Source organism: Microcaecilia unicolor, chromosome 8 (genome assembly GCF_901765095.1).
Source record: "Microcaecilia unicolor chromosome 8, aMicUni1.1, whole genome shotgun sequence".
NCBI lineage: Eukaryota > Metazoa > Chordata > Amphibia > Gymnophiona > Siphonopidae > Microcaecilia > Microcaecilia unicolor.
The window spans coordinates 29,864,463-29,887,566 of NC_044038.1; the positions used below are offsets into that span (position 1 = coordinate 29,864,463).

The following is a 23,104-nucleotide window of genomic DNA, read 5'->3' on the forward strand; positions in this document are numbered from 1 at the left end:
GAAATGCACGCTGGTGGGGGAAGCAGACAGACCAATAATAATAAACCTATATTCCAAACCTATCCAGTGGCATTTCTGTTCCTTTACTAAAATCGGGGGCAGAAGGTTGCTGCAGAGAAAGGAGTCGTGGGACACAGCTTTTAAGTTGGGAACTTATGGTAACCTTACACGTTGATGATATGATATGATACTAACTAGCGAAGGGGCACCGTAGCATCCTGCATTCCGAGCCTTGGGCTCTCTGAGTTTGTCGTCATGGTGGTGCCGGTTGATGACGTCATAGGCGTGCGTCCGCACAGCCCAGCTCAGGGCAGCGCGGGAAGGTCGGTGTAGGGACTGGGGGAGGGGACGGCCGGGTAGGTCTCATATTCTTTGACATGGAGCGAGCGACGCTGGCGGCCTTGAGGAAGGGGTTTTGTGTGCACTCCCGACGGCGGTGCCGCCGCCCGACGTTACATCCAGGTAACCGGGGTTGTAGTAGATAGAGAGTGCGTAGTCTGGCCAAGGGGTAGAAAGTCCTCTCCTGTGCGAGGAATGAAAGAGGCGCGCAGCTGCATGTATCTTCAAACAAGTTCTTCCAAGTGCTTGTGACAGAGGGAACGGACTTCTTGTGTTTACTTTATCTATGCATGGAAAAAGAAGCGCGTCCTCCTGTGCAGGTTGCATGGGAAATAGCCAGGTTGAGTGTATCTTCAAACAAGTTCTTCAAAGTGCACGTATCAGAGGGAACAGACTGGGCCTCTTGTACCATGATCTCTCTTTCATATATCTATCTGGAGAGAGAGGGCAGGGATTAGATTGAACTCTATAAATATACTGCATAGGGTTCAATATATTTATTGGGAATTATTAACTGCCTTTATGAACAGATTCAGTCAAGGCGCTATAAAGCAGGTTCAGTTTAACATAAAACTTACAATTTTGTTAATATAGCAGTAGTAAAATGACCAAATACAAACAAATACGATAAGGTCAAATTGGAAAGATGTTAGTACATCACAAACAATATCATAATAGCATGGAAGAATAGTTCCCATTCAGCTCAGGATTGCAGTAACTTATCCCATCACCAAATTTTTATAGCTAAACTTGCTGAAACAGCTGTCCATTCACAACTTCTTGCTCTTCACCCCAACCAAACTGGCTTCTGTCTTCAACACAGTGCCGAAACATCCCACCTAGGACTCGCAACATATATATATGCAATCACTTGGACCAGGCTTCTTCAGTTCTTAGATCTCTATCAGCAGCTTTCAGTCTCATTGACCATACCATCCTCTTTAAAAGACTTTAAGAATTAGGAATACAGGATACCTCACTTCAGTCGTTTACCTTTTACCTTTCTGTACTCACCTATACAGTATCCTCACTCCATTCCAGGGTTCCCCAAGGTTCAGTCTTTGCCCCCACTCCTTTTAATCTTTTTCTTGCACCCCTTCTTACTGTCCTTCAGTCTCTGGATTTTACCTCCTATGCTTACACAGATGACATACAGATTTTATGCACACTTGATGCAACTAATCGTACTCATACATCAGACTAGCTAAGGTGACCAACTGGCCTACTGAGAACAAACTAATTCTGAATCCTGACAAATCCAGGATCTTTCTTTTTGCAAGTCATCCTATTTCAACGCTAGCAGCACCTATTCAGCTCTGTTCCATCCCAGTTTCTCTAAGGATCTCCAACGTTTGCAACTGGTCCAAAACACTGCCATTAAACTAATCACTGATCACAATAAATTTTGGTGGGGGGGGGGGGGGGGAACAATGATCCTCATTGCTCGGGGGACCAGACCACTGTCGCTCCGCCCCTGCATTTAGCTGTCTGTTCTATAAGTTTTGCCAAGAAAGGAATGTATATGGGTTTAAAAAAAAATGTTTTAGCCACACTTGATATATCACCTTTCTTTAGTTTGCAAGCTTGTCGTAGTCAAGGGAGCTCTTTTTCAGTAGGGAGCGCACCACAGGTCTTTTTAGTGCTGCTGTTCCAGTTAATTTTTGTGGCCCCCTTCAATGAGGCCTGTGTTTTCTTGCTGTACTATCTTTGCTGAGAAGGGGTCAAGAGGGCAGGTTGTTGGCTGTAAACCTTTCAGTATTTTTTACAAGAGCTTCCTTTGTGACCTGGTTGAATGAGTCCCAGATGGCTGTGTATGGTGAGGAAGAGGGAGTGTTCTTGTTAGCTGGTGAGACTTTTGATGGGACTGCCTGTAGGTACTTATGGAGACCGTTAATTTTGTTGTCCAAGTATGTGGCAAAATCATTGCTGGTTAGTTGTGACTGGGATGGCTGGTTTTGCTGTGGGGTTTGTAGTAGACTGTTTACTATTTTGAATAGTTGCTTGGTTGAATTTGCAGCTTGTTTTATGTGTTGAGAGAAAAATTGTTTTTTGGCTGCTGTTAGAGTCTGGCGGTACATTGCCATGTGTTTCTTACAGTTGAGCCTGTCTTCATCTAGGTGAGATTTTTGCCATTTTCTTTCAAGGTGACATCCTTGACGCTTAAGAACCCGTAGTTCTGGGTGGAGCCATGGGGCCCATTGGTTTGTAGCGAATAGGACCGTCTTTAGAGGGGCTGTTTTTTCCTAATGCCATTGCTAAGCATACAATCCAGATGTCAACCTGTTCTGACACTGTCATCATCTTTCAACCACATGGGGGTAGGACAAGGCCTTAGGAAGTTATCAGCAGTCAGAATTTTCATGTCTTGAAATTCCTTCCAAACTTTGGTTGGATCCATCTGTTGCGGTACCAAGCACACCCCTGGCTCCACTGTCCTCCAGAAGATACTGGGACAGGAGTTAACTGCCAGCAACCAAGAGCAGCTGCATGATCCGTCCACCATCTGCTAGGAGACAGAGAGAATACTGAACATTCCAGGCTGTATGATGCCCTTAAGGGGTAAATCAATTGGACCTTTTCTCTCTGTCTCCTTCCGCTGTTGGATGGACATAACCCATTGGTCTAGTATGATTAAGGAAAGAAAATTATCAGGAAAGAGCATAATTTTTCCATTTCACTCCTGTGTGAATTCATTTGGAAGTTTTAATGCAGAGAGAGATTCAACAGGATATCAGAAATTTAGAGGTAAAATAAGTTAGATATGAATTTCAACTCACAGATTGTACGGTTTCGGTTTTTGATGTCATTTGATGATCCAATTGATGCAGATCACTGGAGGCTTCTTTGTTGTAGGTCCAGCTCAGATCACAAGCAAAAAGAAAGAGTGCTTGCTTGAAAAGTGCAGGGAAGAAAAAGGTTGCCTTTATCCAACCAAAACAAATGAAATTAACTACATGAAGGAAAGAAAACTCAAAATAGAACTCAGGACTGGTACCCCAGCATAGACTAAGCAGAAGTATGTAAACATTTGAGCAGTAAATACGCTAAAAGTATATTATTTAACCTGAATTGTAGGAGCCCAGTGTGAAAACAGCCTCAGGGGCTAAGGAAGATCCTCTGTACTCATAAAGAATGAAAAAATGTTGAGTTCCTTTTACATGTTGTATTTTTTACTAAAGAAGTCTTTTTTTTTTTTTTTTTGTAGAAAAATCCCTAAAAAATAAAGATCTGTGCCTGAGTTAGGTGGGGGCATGTACACAGGTTTTAGCGTAAATTGTCACGCCTAACTTTAGATGAAGTTTATGGAATAGCGCTAAGTACAGTTGTTTTTCAGTGCCACATATAGATTGAAAGATGGAGAACCAAAGGTTGCAGCACAGTGTTTGGTGGGGTACAGCCAAGCAAGAGGCGGGAAGGTCCAGCACGTCCCTGAGCACAGATTGTAACCCGTCTGTGTGCTGTTCAAAATAATAAAGTATATTGGTTTTTTTTTACCCACTGAGCTTCATTCAGTTGCAAGACCTCAAACCGAGATGTGGAAACAAATGTTGTCCTAAAATAAACCAAATTAAATTTAGTTGTGAATAGGTAGCATTGCTGCTTTTTGAGTCCTGCATTTTCAAAGTGATTCTGGGGCCAATGCAGTAGACTTCTGTTAGAGCTGTGCGCTGACTTTTTTTTTACTAATGTGTGTTAGGCTGTTAACATGCGTTTTGGCATACATGAACAGCTACTGCACAACTGTCAGCCTACGTGATAAATTTGCAGTTAGCCTGCAGTAAGTAGCGCGATAAGGCCATTTAAAAAAAACTTTTTATTAATTTTCTTTAATACAACAAGTTTTTACACTTGACAGGCAATACCGATAGGAAACTTTTCAAATTAGGAATATTACATTTTGTAGTAAAGATTACTCTTCTTTAGACCCCAAATACTCAGAAGGGGTGTGTATCTAAGAAAGAAACAGAAGACATTAAACAAAGTAGAAAAAGAAATCTCAGAAGAAATCTGCTTAACACGCTTCCCTATTCAAATACAAAATTTTGTTTATCTTCTAATGGAAATTCACGGTTAACCAATCGTTTTCAAATTAATAAACGCCTTCAATTGTTCCGGCTGGTAAAAAACATATTTAAGACCAGCATATTTAATAACACATTTACATGGGTAATTTAAATAGAAGGAGGCCCCCAATTTTACCACATCAGATCTCATTGATAGGAATAATTTCCTTCTTTCCTGTGTTTGTTTTGTAATGTCTGGATACATCCAAACTTTTGTCCCCCGGAACAGAGATTGTATTTTTTTTTAAGTACATGCGTTTCACCGCTTCCAAGTCTTGTTGAAAAATAAAAGATACTATTAAAGTAGCTCTTTCAGAGTCTTCATTTAAAGTCGTTTCTAATATCTCAGAAATGTTCAATTCTCCCTCTTCTTGATGTTCCCGTGGGATAGCTTGTAGTGGATTTTCTGGAGTTTTTTTCGTTTGTATATAATATACTTTATTAAGCGGAGGTATGGTTTCAGGGGTAAAGTTCAAAATTTCTTGTCGATATAGTTTAAAGGCATCGTATGGGGTTGTACCCATTTCTTTAGGAAAATTCAAAAATCGTAGATTTAGCCTATGATTATAATTTTCTATCTGCTCCAGCCTACGATGTATAGAGAGGTTATCTTTTATAACCGTTGTTGAAACTTCTTGTAGTTTAGAAACGTCTTGTTTAAGAGCATTTAACTGCTCTGTTGTTTCCTGCTTTGTTGTATTAAAGGAAAGCGTTAGGTTTTCAACAGTACTTACTAAGGTTGTTATTTCATTAGATGACTTGGCAACCGTCCTTTCCACTCTCTGGAGAGCTTCCCAAATGCTCTCCAGAGATACCGGGCGCTGGCTTGAGTCTCACAGCCTGGGGTTTCTCAGAATCCAGGCCTCCTGAAGGATTCGCTTCTACTGTTCCTCGAACCGGGAGCAAACACTCAACCACTTCCGGGTCGGGCTGTACCCGTCTGAGAAGATGATCCTCTGGGTGCGGCGGCGGATAAACCTCCGGAGGGGAGAGTGATATTTCCAGCCCCAAGTTGCTAATGGTGTCTTCTCCCATAGCAGCAGCGGGGCCCCTCTTGGTAAGTTGAATAGGCGGCCTTATGGTGTAGCGTTCGAGAGTCTGCTGCGACGGGGACGATGTCCTAGCAGTCGAGGCTACTGCTTTGACGGTCCCCTTCCGTTTTGTGTGAAGCATCGCGAACAAGAGGAAAATGGTAGGGAACTCGGCAACGCATTCACCCGCGGCTCTCAGCGTGTCGCCATCTTGACACACCCCTGACCCCCGATAAGGCCATTTTTTTGGGAAGGGGCATGGGTGTGGAGAGCACGTGCACTTTACTGCATGCTAACTGACTAATGCGCAGTTAGCGCAGGGCCACTTACCGCTTCCTAAATAGGTACTATGTGCTTCTTCGCTCACTACAAGCTGAATACCCTGTGCTAATGGACACACAGTAACATCGGATTACATGCTGGGCACGCTTCCCACTAGGTGTTACTTTAGTTTTACACTTGGCACACTTTAGTTTCTTGCATTAAAGCATGTTTAGTGCAAAATCGAATGCACTGTGTTAAAAAAGTGTGCGCTTCCAGAAAAAGCAGCACACACTGCTGCGATAACATGCAGCCACTTGCTGCATTGAAAAGTAAAACATCTCCCTTCCTGTCAAAGAATGAGCGGTGATTGCTCACGAACTGCTTGGACACGTTACACAGGAGGAGGGTGTTGTGTGTGGGGGCTGGGAAGTGTCTTGTGGGGTCTAGGGGTCTGGATCTGAGCGCCTTCGGTGGAGATCGGTGATTTGAGGTGGTACCATATTTCACCTCAGATCATGCTCTTCTCCTTTTTTTACCCATACTCTTCATGGAAGCTATTAAAAAGAGTTGCAAATCCTGCGTATACTCGCACCAAAAAGAAGAAGCAAACATTAAATCCTCACAAATGCTACTGTAGAAGAACGAGGTAACCCTCAGACATGGCATTAAAGCCCTAGCATTGTGCTGAGTCTTTGTCTTCTGTTCTTTTTTTTTTTTTTTGGCATGTGTGCAGAATAGTTAATTATCCTCATTATCGTGGTTTTAAATATGCTGTGCTCCAAGGCTTGGTACAGAGTTAAGTTGTGTGTAAAGCTCTTTTTTGCCTCTATGTGTTCACAAAATTGTGCACTAAAGCTTCACCAACCCTGGGCAAAGCTTAACAGACTTATCGGCACTCTAGTTTTAATATTGTGTGTGTTTTTAGTAGACATGCTGTGCATATGTGGAAAAATCTATATAGTGGCTGTTTTATGATGCAGTATACCTTTTCAAAATGTCTGTGATCTTTGCATCCAGGACTGTGTGGTATAACATCTTATTTTTATTTATTTATTTATTTTCATACTTATATCCTGTTTTGATCCAAAGTGGGTTACAATAAAATGCATAAAATCATTAAAAACAAAATAACATAATACAATATATTTCTGCAAATACCTTACGTTGTACCACAGTCCCTAGGAGAACAGCGTATTATAAATCTGAGCTCAGCTTGATGGTAAACTGTCAGATAGGTGAAGAAATCTAAATAATGAACCACAGGGTTCTCTGTTCTCTCCTATACTCTTTGATGTCTATATGCATTCTTGGGGGTATGTTTTAGAGAAGCTACTCAGATCTTCACCATAATATTATGAACACACTAGTAAAAAAAACCCGTTTCTGGTTTAAATGAAACGGGGGCTAGCAATGTTTTCTTCTGTGTGCATGTGGGAGTGTGTGTGTCCCTGCCCTCTGGCCTCTCTCCCATCCCCCCTCTGAGTCCTTCACTGTTACAGAGCCAGCGATTTGATTTCGCGCTCTGCTGTTTTCCTTCACTGACTGTGTTACAGAGAGGGCGGGGCAGACACTCATAGGGAAACCGGATATCTCGCCCCCTTCACACTTCCGGCTGGAGGCTTCATAGAACGTTGGTGTTGCCTTTTATATAGAGAGATTAGAAATTTGGATGGAAAAGCACAAACTAAAATTCAGCTCTGACAAAATGAAATGTTTAACTAGCACATCTGAAGAAGAAAAGGAAACAAGTATTATGTTAAATCAGAAGTTGTTCCAATTTTTTCCTTATATTCGAGTTCTAGGGGTAATATTAGATGATAGATTGTCTTTAAGTCATCAACTCAATAAACTTACTCAAAAAGCTTTCTTTACCATGCGAAACCTAAGATGTGCTCGAAAGTATTTTGATCAAGATCATTTTAGACTTATGGCACAGTCTTTGGTTCTGAGTTTACTGTAATATAAAAAGATGATGAAGAGGCTGCAGACGATTCAGAATGTGGCTTTGCGTCTGATTTATTCATTAAATAAGTTTGATATAATCTCTGTCTTATGTACAATGTCATTCGCTGCCGGTATTAGGTAGGGTGCAATTTACATTTTTTTTGTTTCATCTTTAAGTTATGGCATGGCTTAGCCCCGTGTTATTTACTGGATCACTTCACTTTTTTTACAAAAGTCTAGAATCACAAGGACCATGGTCATTTTCACCTTTCCTTCACTAAAGGGTTTTAAAAGAGTAAAGTTATTGGATTATCTGTTTTCATTTCAGGCAGCTCGCCTGGATAAATTTGTGCAGGATTTGTTATTTTCAGTAACTAGTTATTCTTGGTTTTGTAAATATTTAAAAACTATGGGGTCCTTTTACTAAGTTGCGCTGAAAAATGGCTTGCGGTAGTGTAGGCACGGGTTTTGGGCACGCGCTGATCCATTTTTCAGCACGCCTGTAAAAAGAGGCCTTTTTAAAAATTTTTGCCGAAAATGGACGTGCGGCAAAATCAAAATTGCCACGTGGCCATTTTGGGTCTGAGACCTTACTGCCAGCCATTGACCTAGCGGTAAAGACTCAAGTGGTAACCAGGTGGTAATGACCTACGCGCATCAAATGCTACTTGGCCCGTGCCCGATATGCGCATCCAAAAATAAAAATTATTTTTCGGGCGTGCTTATCGGATGCGTGCTAAAAATGCAATTACCGCAAGAGCCAGGCAGTAACTCCATTTTGGCGCACTTTGGGTGCACATAGACACTTACACAGCTTAGTAAAAGGGCCCCTATGTTCTGAATAGTGAGGGTCAGTAACATTGTTAGTGTAACTTAACATACATTATATTATAAATAATTGTGTATCATCCTGGAAATTGTCCAGTCTTCTATTTTTGTGATCTGCATTGAACTGCGAGGTATATGGCGGAATATAAGTGTTGATATTAATGTTCATTCCTGTTACGGTATGCACAAAACAAACCCATTTGGAGACACTACCCCCCAAAAAAAGAGAATATCATTGACACTGACCTTATGTTTCCCTTTTGTTATGCATTATTTTGACTTGATGTACATTCATACTGTACTGTATTTTGTCAGGTTACCATAGTCATTCTATACTGTAGTGAGGTTAATGCTTTAAAATGCATCCTTGTTTCATGTGCTCTGCTTGACAGGGTTTGGAGTGGGATGCTGTGCACAAGCAGGAAGGACATCGGTCAGATTCGTCAGTACTGGGATGACCTTGAACAGTGTGGATAAAGCTGTGATAGATCCCATAATCAGAGTAGATCATGCAGGGGAATATGGGGCAAATCGTATTTATGCAGGGCAAATGGCTGTACTGGGCAGAACAACAGTGGGACCAGTCATTCAGGTAGGCATTTATTGGGAGTTCAATTATTGTTGCATTCCTCTTTTTTTTTTTTTCAGGAAGATGGAATATTGGGAAACAGCAACACAACAAGTAGCCCGTAAAACCAAATTACTGTACACCCTGTGTCTGTTTGGGACCTCAGATGGAATATAATAATTTTTGAATTCTAACTCACCTTTCCCGATAATGCTCATGCCAACTTACAGCATTAATAGAACATATTCCAAAGAGATTGGGGAGATAAAGTGACACACCCAGCGTCATAAGGATGTCACTAGGGATGCAAGATGTGAATCCTGGTTCTCAGCTTATTGTTGTAACCACTAAGGCCGCTCATCATCCTATGCCAGATTAATGGATTCCAGGAAATGCATTATTGCACTTTCTAAATGTTCTAAATATCTTTGTCAGTAGTTAGTGTCTTACTTTGTGTTGGCTGAGACCTGTTCACATTTAGTTTGCTGGTTACTACCAGGCATTGCTCCCTCTTTCTTAATCGGTTTCTAAATGACATTACGTGCTTGAGCACATTATTTTAATCCAAGTGTTGCAAGTGTTACTGCAAAATCCATCTTATGCTAATATTTTTCATTCTACTGTACCTGGATTTTATACATCTGTCAAATGACTAACTGCTTTCAGTGCCTGTGGATTAGAAGTCCCTTTCTGATTCCCTCCCGATAGAACTGTTTGTATTGTCTTACTGATGAATAACTTCGGCAGGAGCTCACCAGTATTGCAAATATTGCTAGATCTTCCTGAATTACTCTAGTGATTATGGGAGTAGCGGAAAAACCTTGCAAAGGTGACCCACGCCAGGAAGAATAAGAACATAGGTTTTCCCCCCCCCCTTTTCTACTATGGAATGTAAATTATCTGTGAGGAAATATGTTTTCCCTTAGCTAACTTTAATGCTTGTGAAATGTTCCATACTGAAAGCACTGTAGATGGAAGTCTTGTAATACATTGGCTCTCAAGCCCCTCCAAGGGACTGGTTTGAGCAGTCTGTTTTTAGGATATATATGGACATGCATGAAATATAGTTGCATATATCGGATGCAGTGCGTGCAATTGTATCTCATGCATATTCATTATGATACAAACTATAAAACAACCCGTTAAAATATTTGCAAATCACTTTCTATCTTTATTAAATGTCTTCTATATACTTAAATTTCTTTTCTTTACACAATGTCATAAATAGACTCAAGTGGTAACCGGGTGTTAATGTTCTATTTATGACATTGTGTAAAGGAAAGAAATTTAAGTATATAGAAGACATTTAATAAAGATAGAAAGTGTTTTGCAAATATTTTAACGGGTTGTTTTATAGTTTGTATTATATACTGCTTATAACTACTATATTTGAGTGAACCTTACTTGGAACCTTGTTAATGCATATTCATTAGGGACAGCTTGAAATCTGGACCACTTTAGAACCACTTCTCTAAGGTAGAAGCTTCCCTCTTCCCATTGCCCATTGGGCTTTTAATTTCTCCACTGAAATTGGCAACAAAGGTACCAGTGAGAGCCAAGTATGATGGTTGTTGTGCCAGCATCCCTAGGGAAAATGTATGCTTTAGTTTCAGAATAGAGAACTCTCTCACCCACCTTATTTTCAGTTTTCACTAGATAAATATTGACCTGTTTATCTTCACATGTGCTGTTGCTACTGTTTTAAAAAGACTGTTTATGCAAAAGTTTCTTTATGAATAGGTCACAAAGGCCAGGCTGCTGTGATACGTGTTTAAATCTGACAGATAACACTAAAGGCCTTGTATTGTATGCAAGCAGAGTGCATTGGAAATATGTAATGTGAAATTCTTTTTTTTTTTTTTTTCTGGTGCTTTTGGGTGCCTTATGCATCTGTACAATAGACCACGTGGAACTGCAAATTCCTGGATATCAGAGTTTGCATATTTAAAATGTGGGGCTTTTTGCACGTTTTTTTTTTTTTTAGCCAATTTATTTCTGTTGCAGCAAATGTGGGATCAAGAAAAGGAACACCTGAAAAAATTCAATGAATTAATGATTGCATATAGAGTTCGACCTACAATTTTGCTGCCTTTTTGGAATATTGTAGGCTTTGTGTTAGGTGAGTGGAATGTTACAGCTTTTGTTAAGGGCTAAATTTTACAATGTGCACTGTCGAAAGATATTTTTCTGATCTGGATGAATAAACTATTTTTAAAAATGCAATTCAGATATCAGCAAACTTCCAAATATTTGTGGGAGTCTTTTTTTTTTTTTTTTAGACAGGTCCCCACTCGATGAATGTAAACTATAGCATGCTTTATTAGAATATTCAAAAGAATTGTCCCCAAGAAGATGCAAAGACTCCAAAATACAAAAATCCAATAAAAAGTCACAGTCACTCAAAAAATTACTTATCTGAAAATCAACAGATTGGTAGTGAAACTCTCCAACCGATGGCTCTACAGAGCTCTGTTCTTCAGGAACCCCGGTATCAGACAGAGTTGAGGAGGAACTGCAACCGGAGTCAGATACCTTTCAAAATGGCGCTGCATATTCCTTGTTTTTGGTTTTTGCTTTCCAAATATCATTTTTGCCAAGATATAGGCACCGCAAAAAGGCTCATATAGCACCAATTGTATAACAGCATTAGGGTGCATCAAGCCCATTATAGGATACTAGTGCAAAGTGGCCTTGGCATGCAGACATCTAGGAGAAACTGCTTTATACCATGTCAGTGGCAGGCATAAGTTGCCATGCAAAATGTGCTTTTCAGGATGTGCATATCATAGTATTCTATAAGTTGCTCATGTTGCAAGAGGGAATGCCCATGTGCCACCCACAGGTACGGTCTACTTGCAGTTGCCCATTACCCCCCTGATTCTGTAAAAGTCGCCAAAAACTGCATGTGCAATTTACTAAAATAAAGAACCAAGTACTGCCAATAATTAGCTTTTTAACAAGCAGTTATTGGCACTAATTAGATTTAATTGAGACCAACGTGCGTAAAGTTAGATACGGCCCAAAAAAGGGGGCATGGAAATGGGAGGGTCATGAGTGTGTTGGGGTGGAATGGGGGCATGGTTTCAAGTTGCATGCATAATTACAGAATAATTGTGCATGGCGCTGTCCATATGTAAATTTAGGCACGGGCATTTGCACCATGTTTTTGTTGGTGCAAATGCCCTGTGCCTAAATTTACGCACAACTCTCCGCTTAAGTATGTATTCTATAAACCATGCCAAACTTCAGGCGCAGCTTATAGAAGACTGGTTAAGCAGGTGTCGTTTGTCGCTGATTTTTTAGGTTCCGTATATAGAATCTAGCCCTAAGTAACATGCGTTCCATGTTTTTAGCATAGTACCTAGCATATGTTTGCTGTTCCAGTTAAGGGCACCAATACCACGTACAAGTCCTAGTGCACAATCAGAACTTTAATTTAGGTGTGTGCTAACATTGTAGCTCACATTTTTAATGCAGCTGCTATTCTGTGAATTCATAGCTCTTCCCCTTCCAGATGTCAAAATACTTTTGAATGCATAAAATCTAACTCATTGAAAATAATGTGAAATTTGGAATCCATAACAGTTTTCCTTTTATTTGCTTTAAACATAACAGGTGCTAGTACAGCCTTGTTAGGAAAAGAAGGTGCAATGGCGTGCACCGTGGCAGTGGAAGAGAGCATTTCGGAGCATTATAACAATCAGATTAGAACACTCGTGGAGCTTGACCCCGAAAAATATGAAGAGTTATTACAGGTACTGTGAAGAGTATCCATCTGACATCAGTGAAATTTTCAAATAAAAATATGTATTAAAAAAAGAGTTGGGTCAGGAAAAAGTAAAAGCTAAAACCCACAAATATATTAGGAAATGCACAATTACTGTCATTATTCCTGATGCAAGAACAGTGAATGTACAATTATTTCAGCACTTCTGACACAAGGAGAGGTGACTGTAAACCTAAAGATGAGAAAGTGATAATTGCAGCACAGGAGAGTAGACCAAAAGACAAGATGATTTACAGCTGGTTTAGAAAACAAATGCGGCTTCCTCAGTATAGATCTGGAAGCAGTGGCTGGGTGTGATGTACAAACAGAAGGCAAGAATGCTCTACTGGAAGGGAAACGCCAAGCAAAAGAAGTAGAGCAACGGAACCTCTCACAGATGGTGTTCAGATCAAAATTTATTGAAAATTCTTCCAAAACAATGATGACGACCCGACACGACTCGTGTTTCGGCCTTATTGGCCTGCTTCAGTTGTCTATGTAGTTTAAAATCATAATCCTTGTTCTTTTTAATCCTTCTTAATGTTTATTAACCGTAGTTTTATTCCTTTTTAATCCGTCTTAATGTTTATTATGTATTATTCTTTTTAATGTGTATGATTTTAAACTCCATAGATCCCTTTTGCAGGCCGATAAGGCTGAAACAAGAGTCATCAGGGCCGCAGAGAGAGAGGGGGGGGGGGCTGGGGGACAAAATGGCCCCCAGCGCCACAGTCCCCTCCACCTGCCTCCCTCCGTCCACCACCGGGTCGGGCCCCCCTGAATTCAAATCATAGCGCCTCACCTTGATCTCGCTCCGTGTGAAAGAAGCGCAGCAGCAGCAGTCTGCAGATCGCCTCCCTTTGGGCCCCTCCCTATGTCCCACCCTCATCTGACGTAACTTGCGCGAGGGCGGCACACAGGGAGGGAAGGCCCGAAGGGAGGCGATCTGCAGACTGCCGCTGCTGCGCTTCTTTCACATGGAGTGAGGTCGAGGTGAGGCGCTATGATCTGAATTCAGGGGGGCCCGGTGGTGGACGGAGGGGGCAGGAGGAGGGGGTGGTAGGGGAGGGGCCGGGCCCGGCCCAGTCTCTCGGCAGCCCTGCGAGTCGTGTCGGGTCATCATCATTTTGTGATGTACTGATGGCAGAAAGCCGGTATACAGAAAGACACAATAAGTTAGCAGAGCTTATCCATTGGAAACTGTGTGAACACTATAATATCGCTATGCTAAAAAAAACACTGGGATCACGGCCCTGACAGAATTGCAAAGAATGAAGCATTGTGATCACTTGAGACACGCGAATTCCACCTGATTAAATAGCCCAATGCTAGTAAACCAGACCTTGTGATAAAAGGTATTGCTAATAGACGTTTCAGTACCAAGTAACTGATAAGGTGTGGAGGGAGAGGAGATTATCAATTGGAGACCAAGGGAAATTGGCAGAAAGGTACAGATATAGTCCCAGTTATATTGGGCACCACTGGCTTGATTAGAAAGAACTTCCAAGTGAATTCTTTGTGTAACATCCTGTGAACTTTAGAATGAGGTTGTCTTTGGCACAGTGCAAATACCTAGTACATACTGCAGCGGGACATGTTTATCCACTCCTACCCTAGCTGAGATAATATTTAACCATGTCTTTGACCTCATGTGCACCTTTTAAATTAGTCACCTTATTTTTCTAACTCCTCCTACTCTTTTACCTATCTATAAGTTCGCTCTTTGTACCCTACGCGGTCTATTATGTATTGTGCTGACGTAAGTAGTATGCTATCTATTGCCTCTATATTCCAAGGGAAATCTGAGTATTGTTTCCTCAGGAGTGTGTCTGCTTTCTCTTTCTATATTTAATTATTTAATAACTGGACCTCAATGCTTCCACCCCTGAATTGTCACCTACAGAGGTGCATCACAGCCTTATGTTATCAAAGGGATTCCAGGGTGACTTTGTGGAGCTAGTCCTATCATCGGTCCTATATTTATTGATATTATTTTTGCCAACAGTGTAGACGTCAATGGAAAAAAACTCCTAATGAGAAAAACCATTCGTGTCTCACTGCTGGTGTCTTTCAAACATACACCTCCTGTGAAAACATAATACTAAACTATTAAGAACCTTCACTTTTCTGTGAGTTTTTTGAACTGGATGCGGTACCTGATCGGAAGCCAGTGAAGTGACTTGAGGAGAGGGGTGATATGAGTATATCGGTTCAAGCGGAATATAAGGCGTGCAGCAGAGTTCTGAACTGATTGAAGGGGGGATAGATGGTTAAGAGGGAGGCCAGTGAGGAGTAGGTTGCAATTGTCAAGGTGAGAGGTGATGAGAGCGTGGATAAGAGTTCGGGTGGTGTGCTCAGAGAGGAAAGGGCGAATCTTGCTGATGTTAAAGAGGAAGAAGCGACAGGTCTTGGCTGTTTGTTGGATATGTGCAGAGAAGGAGAGGGAGGAGTCGAAGATGACTCCGAGGTTGCGGGCAGATGAGACGGGGAGGATGAAATATTGGGGATGACAACTAGCCACTGCATCTGCCCCATTTCTTCTTACTTTTCAGGGGTTCACCTTGTTCCAAACCTGATACTGGGAATTGCTTCCAAATAGTCTAAATATATTGAGCTTTTGTTTCTGTTCTTAAATGATGACTTGCTTGTAATAACTAGCATTTGTTCATATTTTTTCTTTTAAGGTAATAAAGAAATTCCGAGATGATGAACTAGAGCATCATGACACAGGACTTGAATATGACGCTGAACTGGTACATATGTAACTCAAGGTTATGTTGTGTGATGCAATGCCATAGCATTATGGGCAGCCATCCTAAAACAAATGCTAAGTAGGCCATTATTGAATCAAAATCTTCTCTCGTTTTATGTCCTGAGAAAAAGTCCATACGGATGGAGTCCACTGTGGGCTGTTTTGGTGGGTCAGACTGTATTTCTCTGTTCTGCAGCTCAAGAGACTCACTTGACTCTTTGATGGTGCCAGAAGGTGTCCATTATGTTGTGAAGGTCATACGTTGCAGCATAGGGAGGGAATACTGTGGGAACCCCTACTGACCACAGAATAGCGCTGAGGAAGGTTTTATAGGACAGTGTGATATTTGGATGATCATAACTGTTTAATTATCAAAATCCCCTGGGGGAGGGAAGTGCACATAGCCAGGTAGTATATAAGAAACCTGCAAGCCGGAAGCTTGCACATTCAAGTGCAGTAGGCATTTTTCTGACACAGGAGGAATCACAAGATCCTGAAGTGGGATTTGAACCAGGGTTCCTTGGTTCTAGCCCACTGCTTTAACCATTAAGGCTAATCCTCCACTCCATGTAGATATCTATATGGCCATTTTATAACATGGGCATTCCTATGCTGCTACAGTGACATCCATGTCTGTTGTTTTGCTCTGTTCATAATTTGTACGTTTCATTTTGTAGTTTGGATTTTCTTGCTGGATGGTCACCAGCACATGGTCATCCATTTCTCATGTATTTTAGAACAGGTTGTAGGGGCGGCAGATCCAGTTCTAAAAACGAGCACCACCAACGATGTACCGACCTTGGATGTCCTTATTCTGAGTTGGATGTCCTTTCTAAAATGCCGTTCATAGTGTCTTTGTGTAGTGTATTTTATAGTGTATTTACTGGGACTGTGGTTATTAATTCAGTTTGAGTTGGTGTTACCCGCTTTGAAGTGATTAGAAATTGAGAAAAGTGGGTTGTAAGATTTTTAAAGTGAATTATTTAAAATTACCCTAAGTATTTTTGGCCAGGTACAGGACAGGGCTAGTCGGTCATTGATTTTTTATGCGTGGCAATGTCCAGCATTTGGAGCAAGCTATTAGAATGCCCCATTCTTATCATAAATGGACCAGATGCCTATGTTTTGGGAATGGCTAGACAGCGCTGACGCCTTTCGCTAACTCTTATCTCTGCATCCCCTGCCATCTAAAAGCTGACAGGGCTTTTGTGGTTTGAAATTGGCAAGCATATATATGGATTTTCTAAATTTATTGGGTTAATAATGGGAAACCCCCCACTATGGCTGATATTATTCCCTTCACCTTTTTGTGAGTTGATAGGCAGGGCAGTCCCAGAAGAGTATAACCTTGATGACAGCTAGATCTGTAACATGGTTGAGTATTCATACATAAGCCCAAATTAGGTATGAATTGACTGAGCTCTTCAGAACAAAGTTTCTTGTTTTGTTTGTTTTCCCAGAGAGTAGCCATTCTGGTGTCTGTAGGTGAGCCGGGCTCCGTCTGGTGATTTTTGACTTTCTTCGACCCAGTATTGTCCAGACGGAGGCTTAAGAGAGAAATGGTACTTTCAGGGACTTTGAATTAAGACTTTCATGGCACAAGATTTTGACTTAGCTTGGTACTTGAGTTGCCCGTTAGTAGCACACCACTTTTATCACCTGCATTAATTCATTTTTTTAATTACACATATCTGGGAGAGCTGCATCTCATGCCCTGTTTCTTTTCATTGCAGGCACCGGCTTATTCTCTGCTGAAGAATGTTATACAGATTGGATGCAAAGCTGCTGTCTGTCTGTCACAGCGCATCTAGAAAGTCTGTTTTCCATTTGGCAGTTACAGAACTGAAAGTGAATAATCATTGAAGTTGAATGGCTTTGCTTTTTATGCACATGTTAAATTATGTGAACTTGACTTTTTATCATTTTCTTCTGGGTGCCAGGAATAAACTTTATTCCGACGCATTCTGACTTCTCTGAGCTGCTGTTTTCATGAAAGCCCACAGGGTGGCAGTAAAGACGCTGCTGTCAGTGTGTCTGTCTCTGTGTATAGTCTCTTCTCTCTGCAGAAGGCAGTAGGCAAAGGTAGCAAGTGGTGATTGTTCGGCTTCTTATGTCCACATCTGTAGCAACCAAGTCTCCAGGTTCAGTTTTCTACATTTGAATCTAGTGCACTGTGACATCTGATATGTTTTCTGAAGTATGAACTGCCAACAGACCGAATCAGATTTTTGAGGAGTACAGTTAAAGCAGCGCAAAGAAAAAGGGGGTTATACATAGGAGCATCATGGAAAAATGTAAGACTGGTGGGGTGTGGAGTCCAGTATTCCTGCATGATTGCAGGCTGTAGATTCCCTGTACCAAACTGACTCCCATGCGTCATAATGGCAACGAGTTTGCCACTGGCTGTTACTTGTTTTGGATGCAAAGACTTTCAAACACTGTAGTAACTTGCTACCCACCACTCACTTTGTGGTGAGATCAACATTTGGTGTATACTCAGTAGCATTCATAATGTCATTCTAAAGGAAAAGGAAGTCTTATCCTTATAATAATTGAAGTAATGCATGACTTTGCACAATTTACTGCGATATGCCCAAAAGTGTGTTGCAAAAAAACAAACTGAATATAATGCAGTAAAATCTCCTGAAAGAAATGTTGATGGGAATGATACAGCTAAAACAAGGGAGATGGTGCATTCCTTGGCTGAGATCAAGAGCAGAGCACTCCAAACCATGTAAACCCTTACCCCAGCTGTGTAAAAGTGTTGTAACAGGTGCCACTTGTGACTCTCCTTTTGTTGATTTAAAAAAAAAAAAAAAAAGTTATTGAAGCTCAAAATGTTAAACCATAAGCATAAGAGCGCACTCTTTACATAAAAAAAATAATATGATGCTTTAAGGTCCAAACACAACTATACGAATAAATCTGTCTTCCCATCCCATGACAAATAAAACCCAGTCAACTCAGCATCCTCAGGGGAGACACCAACCATGAACATTTCTGCATCTTTAACTTGAGAAGATAACTCAGCACTCTGTCATCAGCCATTGTACCTGCACACTCGCAGGTCCCAAAAGTGCGTCAGAAGAAGAAAATCAACCAAACAAGATCATACTTGAAAGCTCAATAGCTCTAATCAGGAGCTGTCTTTCCTAACTCCCATTGAAGTTACAGTTCCCAAGTCTCAGTTCTGTCAGGATGATCACCCTTTATGTCAGAAATTGGCTTCTCCAAAAATAGATTTGCCATATGAAATGAATCTGAGACTTAAAAATGGGAAGTTTATATGAGCTATTTCAATCTCCAACCATTGTGTGTCCTCCTTTTTAACTTGGAGGGTGAATATTTTTTTTTTATTATGGTAGCTTCTTGCCCCCCCCCCCCTTTCCCCGGAGCATCACTGTGCACATTTTTGCACACCTGCAAATTTCAGAGAACTGAGCCCCCTGTGAGCAGAAGCTATTTAAACACGTTATTGCAAACTGTGTTGGAATCAAGATCCCAGTTTCTCATGTGCCCGATATGTGACCTTCAGAACAGTTCATATCGAGCTTTCAATGTTCACACTTAAAGCTTTTGCTGCTGTAAGACACTGTGTGTTTGGGCAACCAAACTCAACAATGATGGCACATTTACATTTAGAAAATAATCTTAGACAAAACTGTCTTCTCAGTTTACCTCAATGAAGTCTGTATACTCAGCAAGTAAGCTGAGAATTCAGTAGAAATATTTCCATTATGTTTTTGAGCTTGAAGGTGCCTATTTTAATGCTATTTTATGTTTAAATCATATTTATTGAACAAACCAACATGAAAAATACAAACCAGTGCTTCCATCCAAATTGTCGAGCAACAATATCGTGTATAGCAGGTAGGCTTTATTATATCATCTCACCATGGTAAACAGTGATAGAAGATCATGAATCGGAGAAAATATTTCTTCACTTGATGTATAATTAAACTCTGGAATTTATTGCCAGAGAATGTGGTAAAAGCATTTAGCTTAGCGGGGTTTAAAAAAGATTTGGATAGCTTCCTAAAAGAAAAGTCCATAAGCCATTATTAAAATGACTTGGGGAAAATCCACTGCTTATTTCTAGAATAAGCAGCATAAAGTGTATTGTACTGTTTTGGGATCTTGCCAGGTACTTGTGACCTGGATTGGCCACTGTTGCAAACAGGATACTGGGCTTGATGGACCTTTAGTCTGTTCCAGTATGGCAATACTTATATACCCCAGCATTAATAAGGTAGCACATATTTAATAATCTTCTATGTGCTTGCACAGATAACGTTTGCCAAAAAGGTTCCCAAGCAGCACAAAATTTAATTCCTTGAGTATTGGTAAAATGCTAAAGCCGAAGTCGATCTGTTAAATCATATAGGATCGCCACCTCTGCACTGATTGCTCAGCAGCAGACAACCAGTCAAATAAGATTGCTTTCAGAGCTATCAGGATCGCTACTCAAAGGAACGTTTTACCTCCTGTGGTAGCCCCAGCATCAAAGATATGAGTCAAAAAGAAGAAAAGGCGATTACTGAACAGAAAAAAAGACTACAAGTTATGATAAGAAGCCAGTAAACGTGACCAAAACCATTGCAATACTACACAGGTCCAGAACATGTGTCCCAAGGTTGCACTCGAACCATGGCATTTAGGGCAGGTACAAGAGCTGTCCAATGTGGAGATATATTCAGTTGAAGAGCAAATTTGTACAGTATGTATCTGAAATAGTCTCTTGGACGTCCTCTGTTAAATGGTGCCAAACCAAAGAACGAACATAACGTCTAAGCAACAGATATGCAAAGGAATCGCGATTGGTAATGTGATATGTCTGCATAAGGTCTGAGAACGGGTGCATTTTGCCCTCCTCTTGCATAACCTGCAAAAGAGGTTTGATGCCTTTACTTGTTCACGTACCGAAAACAGTGGAACTCTCACTGGGTAGGAAATCAGGATCATCACAAATAGAGAGATGGGGGGTAACGTGAGAAGAAAAATTATACTTTTTGTAAACCTATAGCCAAGCCACCCTCCCCGCTTTCAAAACAAGGTGTTTCTTAAAGGTACCTGGAGGAGACGCATGAAGCAGGTAGCTAAAGTGGACATTAGGAATCAATACAGTCTCTAGGGCTGTGAGAGAACAATCATGGGTACCCCTATACCAATCGTTAATGTGTCTCATCCGTACGCGATAGTTAACCTGGGTAAACCAAGCAAGCCCATACCTCTATGAGCCTTTGAAATTAATGCTATTTTACAAAAACAGAGGGAAGGAATGGGATTTTAACTCGTACCTTTTTCATTTGTAGCTCAATGCAAGCTACATTCAGGTACAGTGGGTATTTTCCTGTCTCCAGAAAACTTACAATCTAAGTTTGTACCTGAACCAGTGGAGGGTTATGTGACTTGCATAAGATTAGAAGGAGTTGTAGTGGGATTTGGAACCCTGGTTCTCAGACCACAGATCGAACAATGAGGGTACTCCATTAATGCCTGTGTGACTTTTTATAAAATACCAGTGTAGATCCAGCAGCAGTTGTACCTGTTCAGGGCAGGACATTACACCTGCATGACAGCTGGACTAAATGTTAGTGCATACTTTATAAAATATGATGGCAGATAATAGATCACGTTATGGAAGGGTGGACATTATGAAAAGATCTTGAATTATAAGGAACAACATTGGATCTTTATGTTAAATTCGGTAATTCCAACAGGTTTGAATGCAGAAGTAGAATGGATGACATTAGTTTGAACCTGGGATCTCTGTGATTGGTGGACTTACAGTCAGGTGACTTTATAAGTAGGCAAACAAATAGCGTAGCTGCAATCTTAACTGAGAAAAGATGAGATGGCAAGATGGGTTCGGCTAAACATACGGTAAAAATTATTTTACATTTTGGCGTTTCTTTACTATAGTAAACAAAAAGAAGGTTGATTAGCATGAGGGGAGATATGATAGAGGTCTATAAAATAATGAGTAGAGTGGAACGGGTAGATGTGAATTGTTTGTTTACTCTTTCCAAAAATACTAGGACTAGGGGGCATTTGATTACGCTACAAAGTAGTAAATTAAATTTAAAACGAATCAGAGAGAAATGTTTCTTCATTCAACGTGTAATTAAATTCTGGAATCATTGCCAGAGAATGTGGTAAAGACGGTTAGTTTAGCGGCGTTTAAAAAAGGTTTGGACGGCTCCCTAAAGGAAAAGTCCATAGACCATTATTAAAATGACTTGAGGAAAATCCACTGCTTATTTCTGGGATAAGCAGCATTAAATGTATTGAACTTTTTTTGGATCTTGCCAGGTATTTGTGACCTGGATTGGTCATTGTTGAAAACAGGATGCTGGGCTTGATGGACCTTTGGTCTGTCCCATTGTGGCAATACTTATGTACTTATACGTACTTATGTGATATAATGCATTTTCATGGGGGTTTTCTTGAAACAGCACTAATGAAACATGTAGTGTTGGAAGAGTGACTCCCAGAGCTGATAATTGAAAGAAGATCATATATGTTAAAGATGAGTATTAGATATTGAGTAGTAACCCTAATAAGATTTTCTAAAGACGTTAAAGGACCGATGCTGAAGTGGGGGAGTAAACCTTGGTGGTATGAGACTTTGATGTCCATTGGGTATTGCCACTGAGGCCCTTGACGTTGGAAAAAAATTAAAAATTCAATAGAGCCGTCAGGTGTTACCTATGGGCTTGAATGACTGGTTATCAACATACTTGGATATCTGACCAAACTTGTTAGTTGCTATGCGAGAGAGTTATTTTATAAAATATGCATGCTCATGGTGAATTTGCCCAAACTTTGTCCCTGTGCATGCCAACTGCAAAAGTATGTGCCAGCCTGCATCACACCTACAATTAGGCATGACCTAATTTTATAAGAGCCCGTTTGGTTTGTAAAATTGCTCTTCACCTGTATTCCCCAGCAGCCTGGCCAAAATTTACTTTTGTTCATGTGTGCTCTGTTACATAAGTAACTTTCTTTAGATTAATTGAAGTTATAATGTGAATACCATATGCAGGGCTGGCTTAACTATTAAGTAGACTAGTGTCACCTAGGGCAGCAACTTTTGTGAGTGGGCAAAAAGCAGCCACAGTGAAAGCAAAACACTAGCTGGTGAATTCCATATAGGCCGCCCAAAGTTTGGTGTGGAAATTTGAGCGCAGATCACAGACCCACTTGCTGACTGATTGGTTAGTTAGGCATTGACAGTAACTGGCACTTGATTGGAAATAATTGGGAATTACGCACAGATCTGCTCCGCACCCAGTTCTATAACAGCGTGCCAAAATTTCATAGCAACTCCAATGGGGATGTGACCATGAGAGGGGGGCATGGGTGTTCCCAGGATTTAGGCGCAATTATAGAATGTCATTTGCGTGCCTAACTTTCATTAGTTAGGCAGCTTTTGGCAGGCGTAGGTGTTGCACCCAAGGTTAAGCATGAATTCACACTAAACTAATATTTTGTAATGCTTGCTTCCATGCAAAATACTCCCTTTGCAAAATACTAGTTTACCTTGGA

At 40.7% G+C, this 23,104-nt stretch overlaps 1 protein-coding gene across 3 annotated transcripts; it reads left to right on the forward strand.

The window, feature by feature from the left end:
* The first annotated feature begins 137 nt into the window (after nucleotides 1-137).
* LOC115476715 (5-demethoxyubiquinone hydroxylase, mitochondrial-like) lies at nucleotides 138-17,518 on the forward strand. Of its 3 annotated transcripts, none has more exons than XM_030213258.1 (6): nucleotides 138-158; nucleotides 8,863-9,062; nucleotides 11,043-11,157; nucleotides 12,654-12,793; nucleotides 15,489-15,557; nucleotides 17,290-17,518. In XM_030213258.1, the coding sequence occupies exons 2-6, from the start codon at nucleotides 8,925-8,927 to the stop codon at nucleotides 17,365-17,367; spliced, it is 540 nt and encodes a 179-aa protein (XP_030069118.1). In that variant the 5' UTR covers nucleotides 138-158; nucleotides 8,863-8,924; the 3' UTR covers nucleotides 17,368-17,518. The 3 variants fall into 3 exon arrangements, with proteins under 3 accessions (XP_030069118.1, XP_030069115.1, XP_030069117.1); XM_030213255.1 differs by lacking the exon at nucleotides 138-158 and adding an exon at nucleotides 289-462; XM_030213257.1 differs by lacking the exon at nucleotides 138-158 and adding an exon at nucleotides 334-356.
* Nucleotides 17,519-23,104: the final 5,586 nt, after the last annotated feature.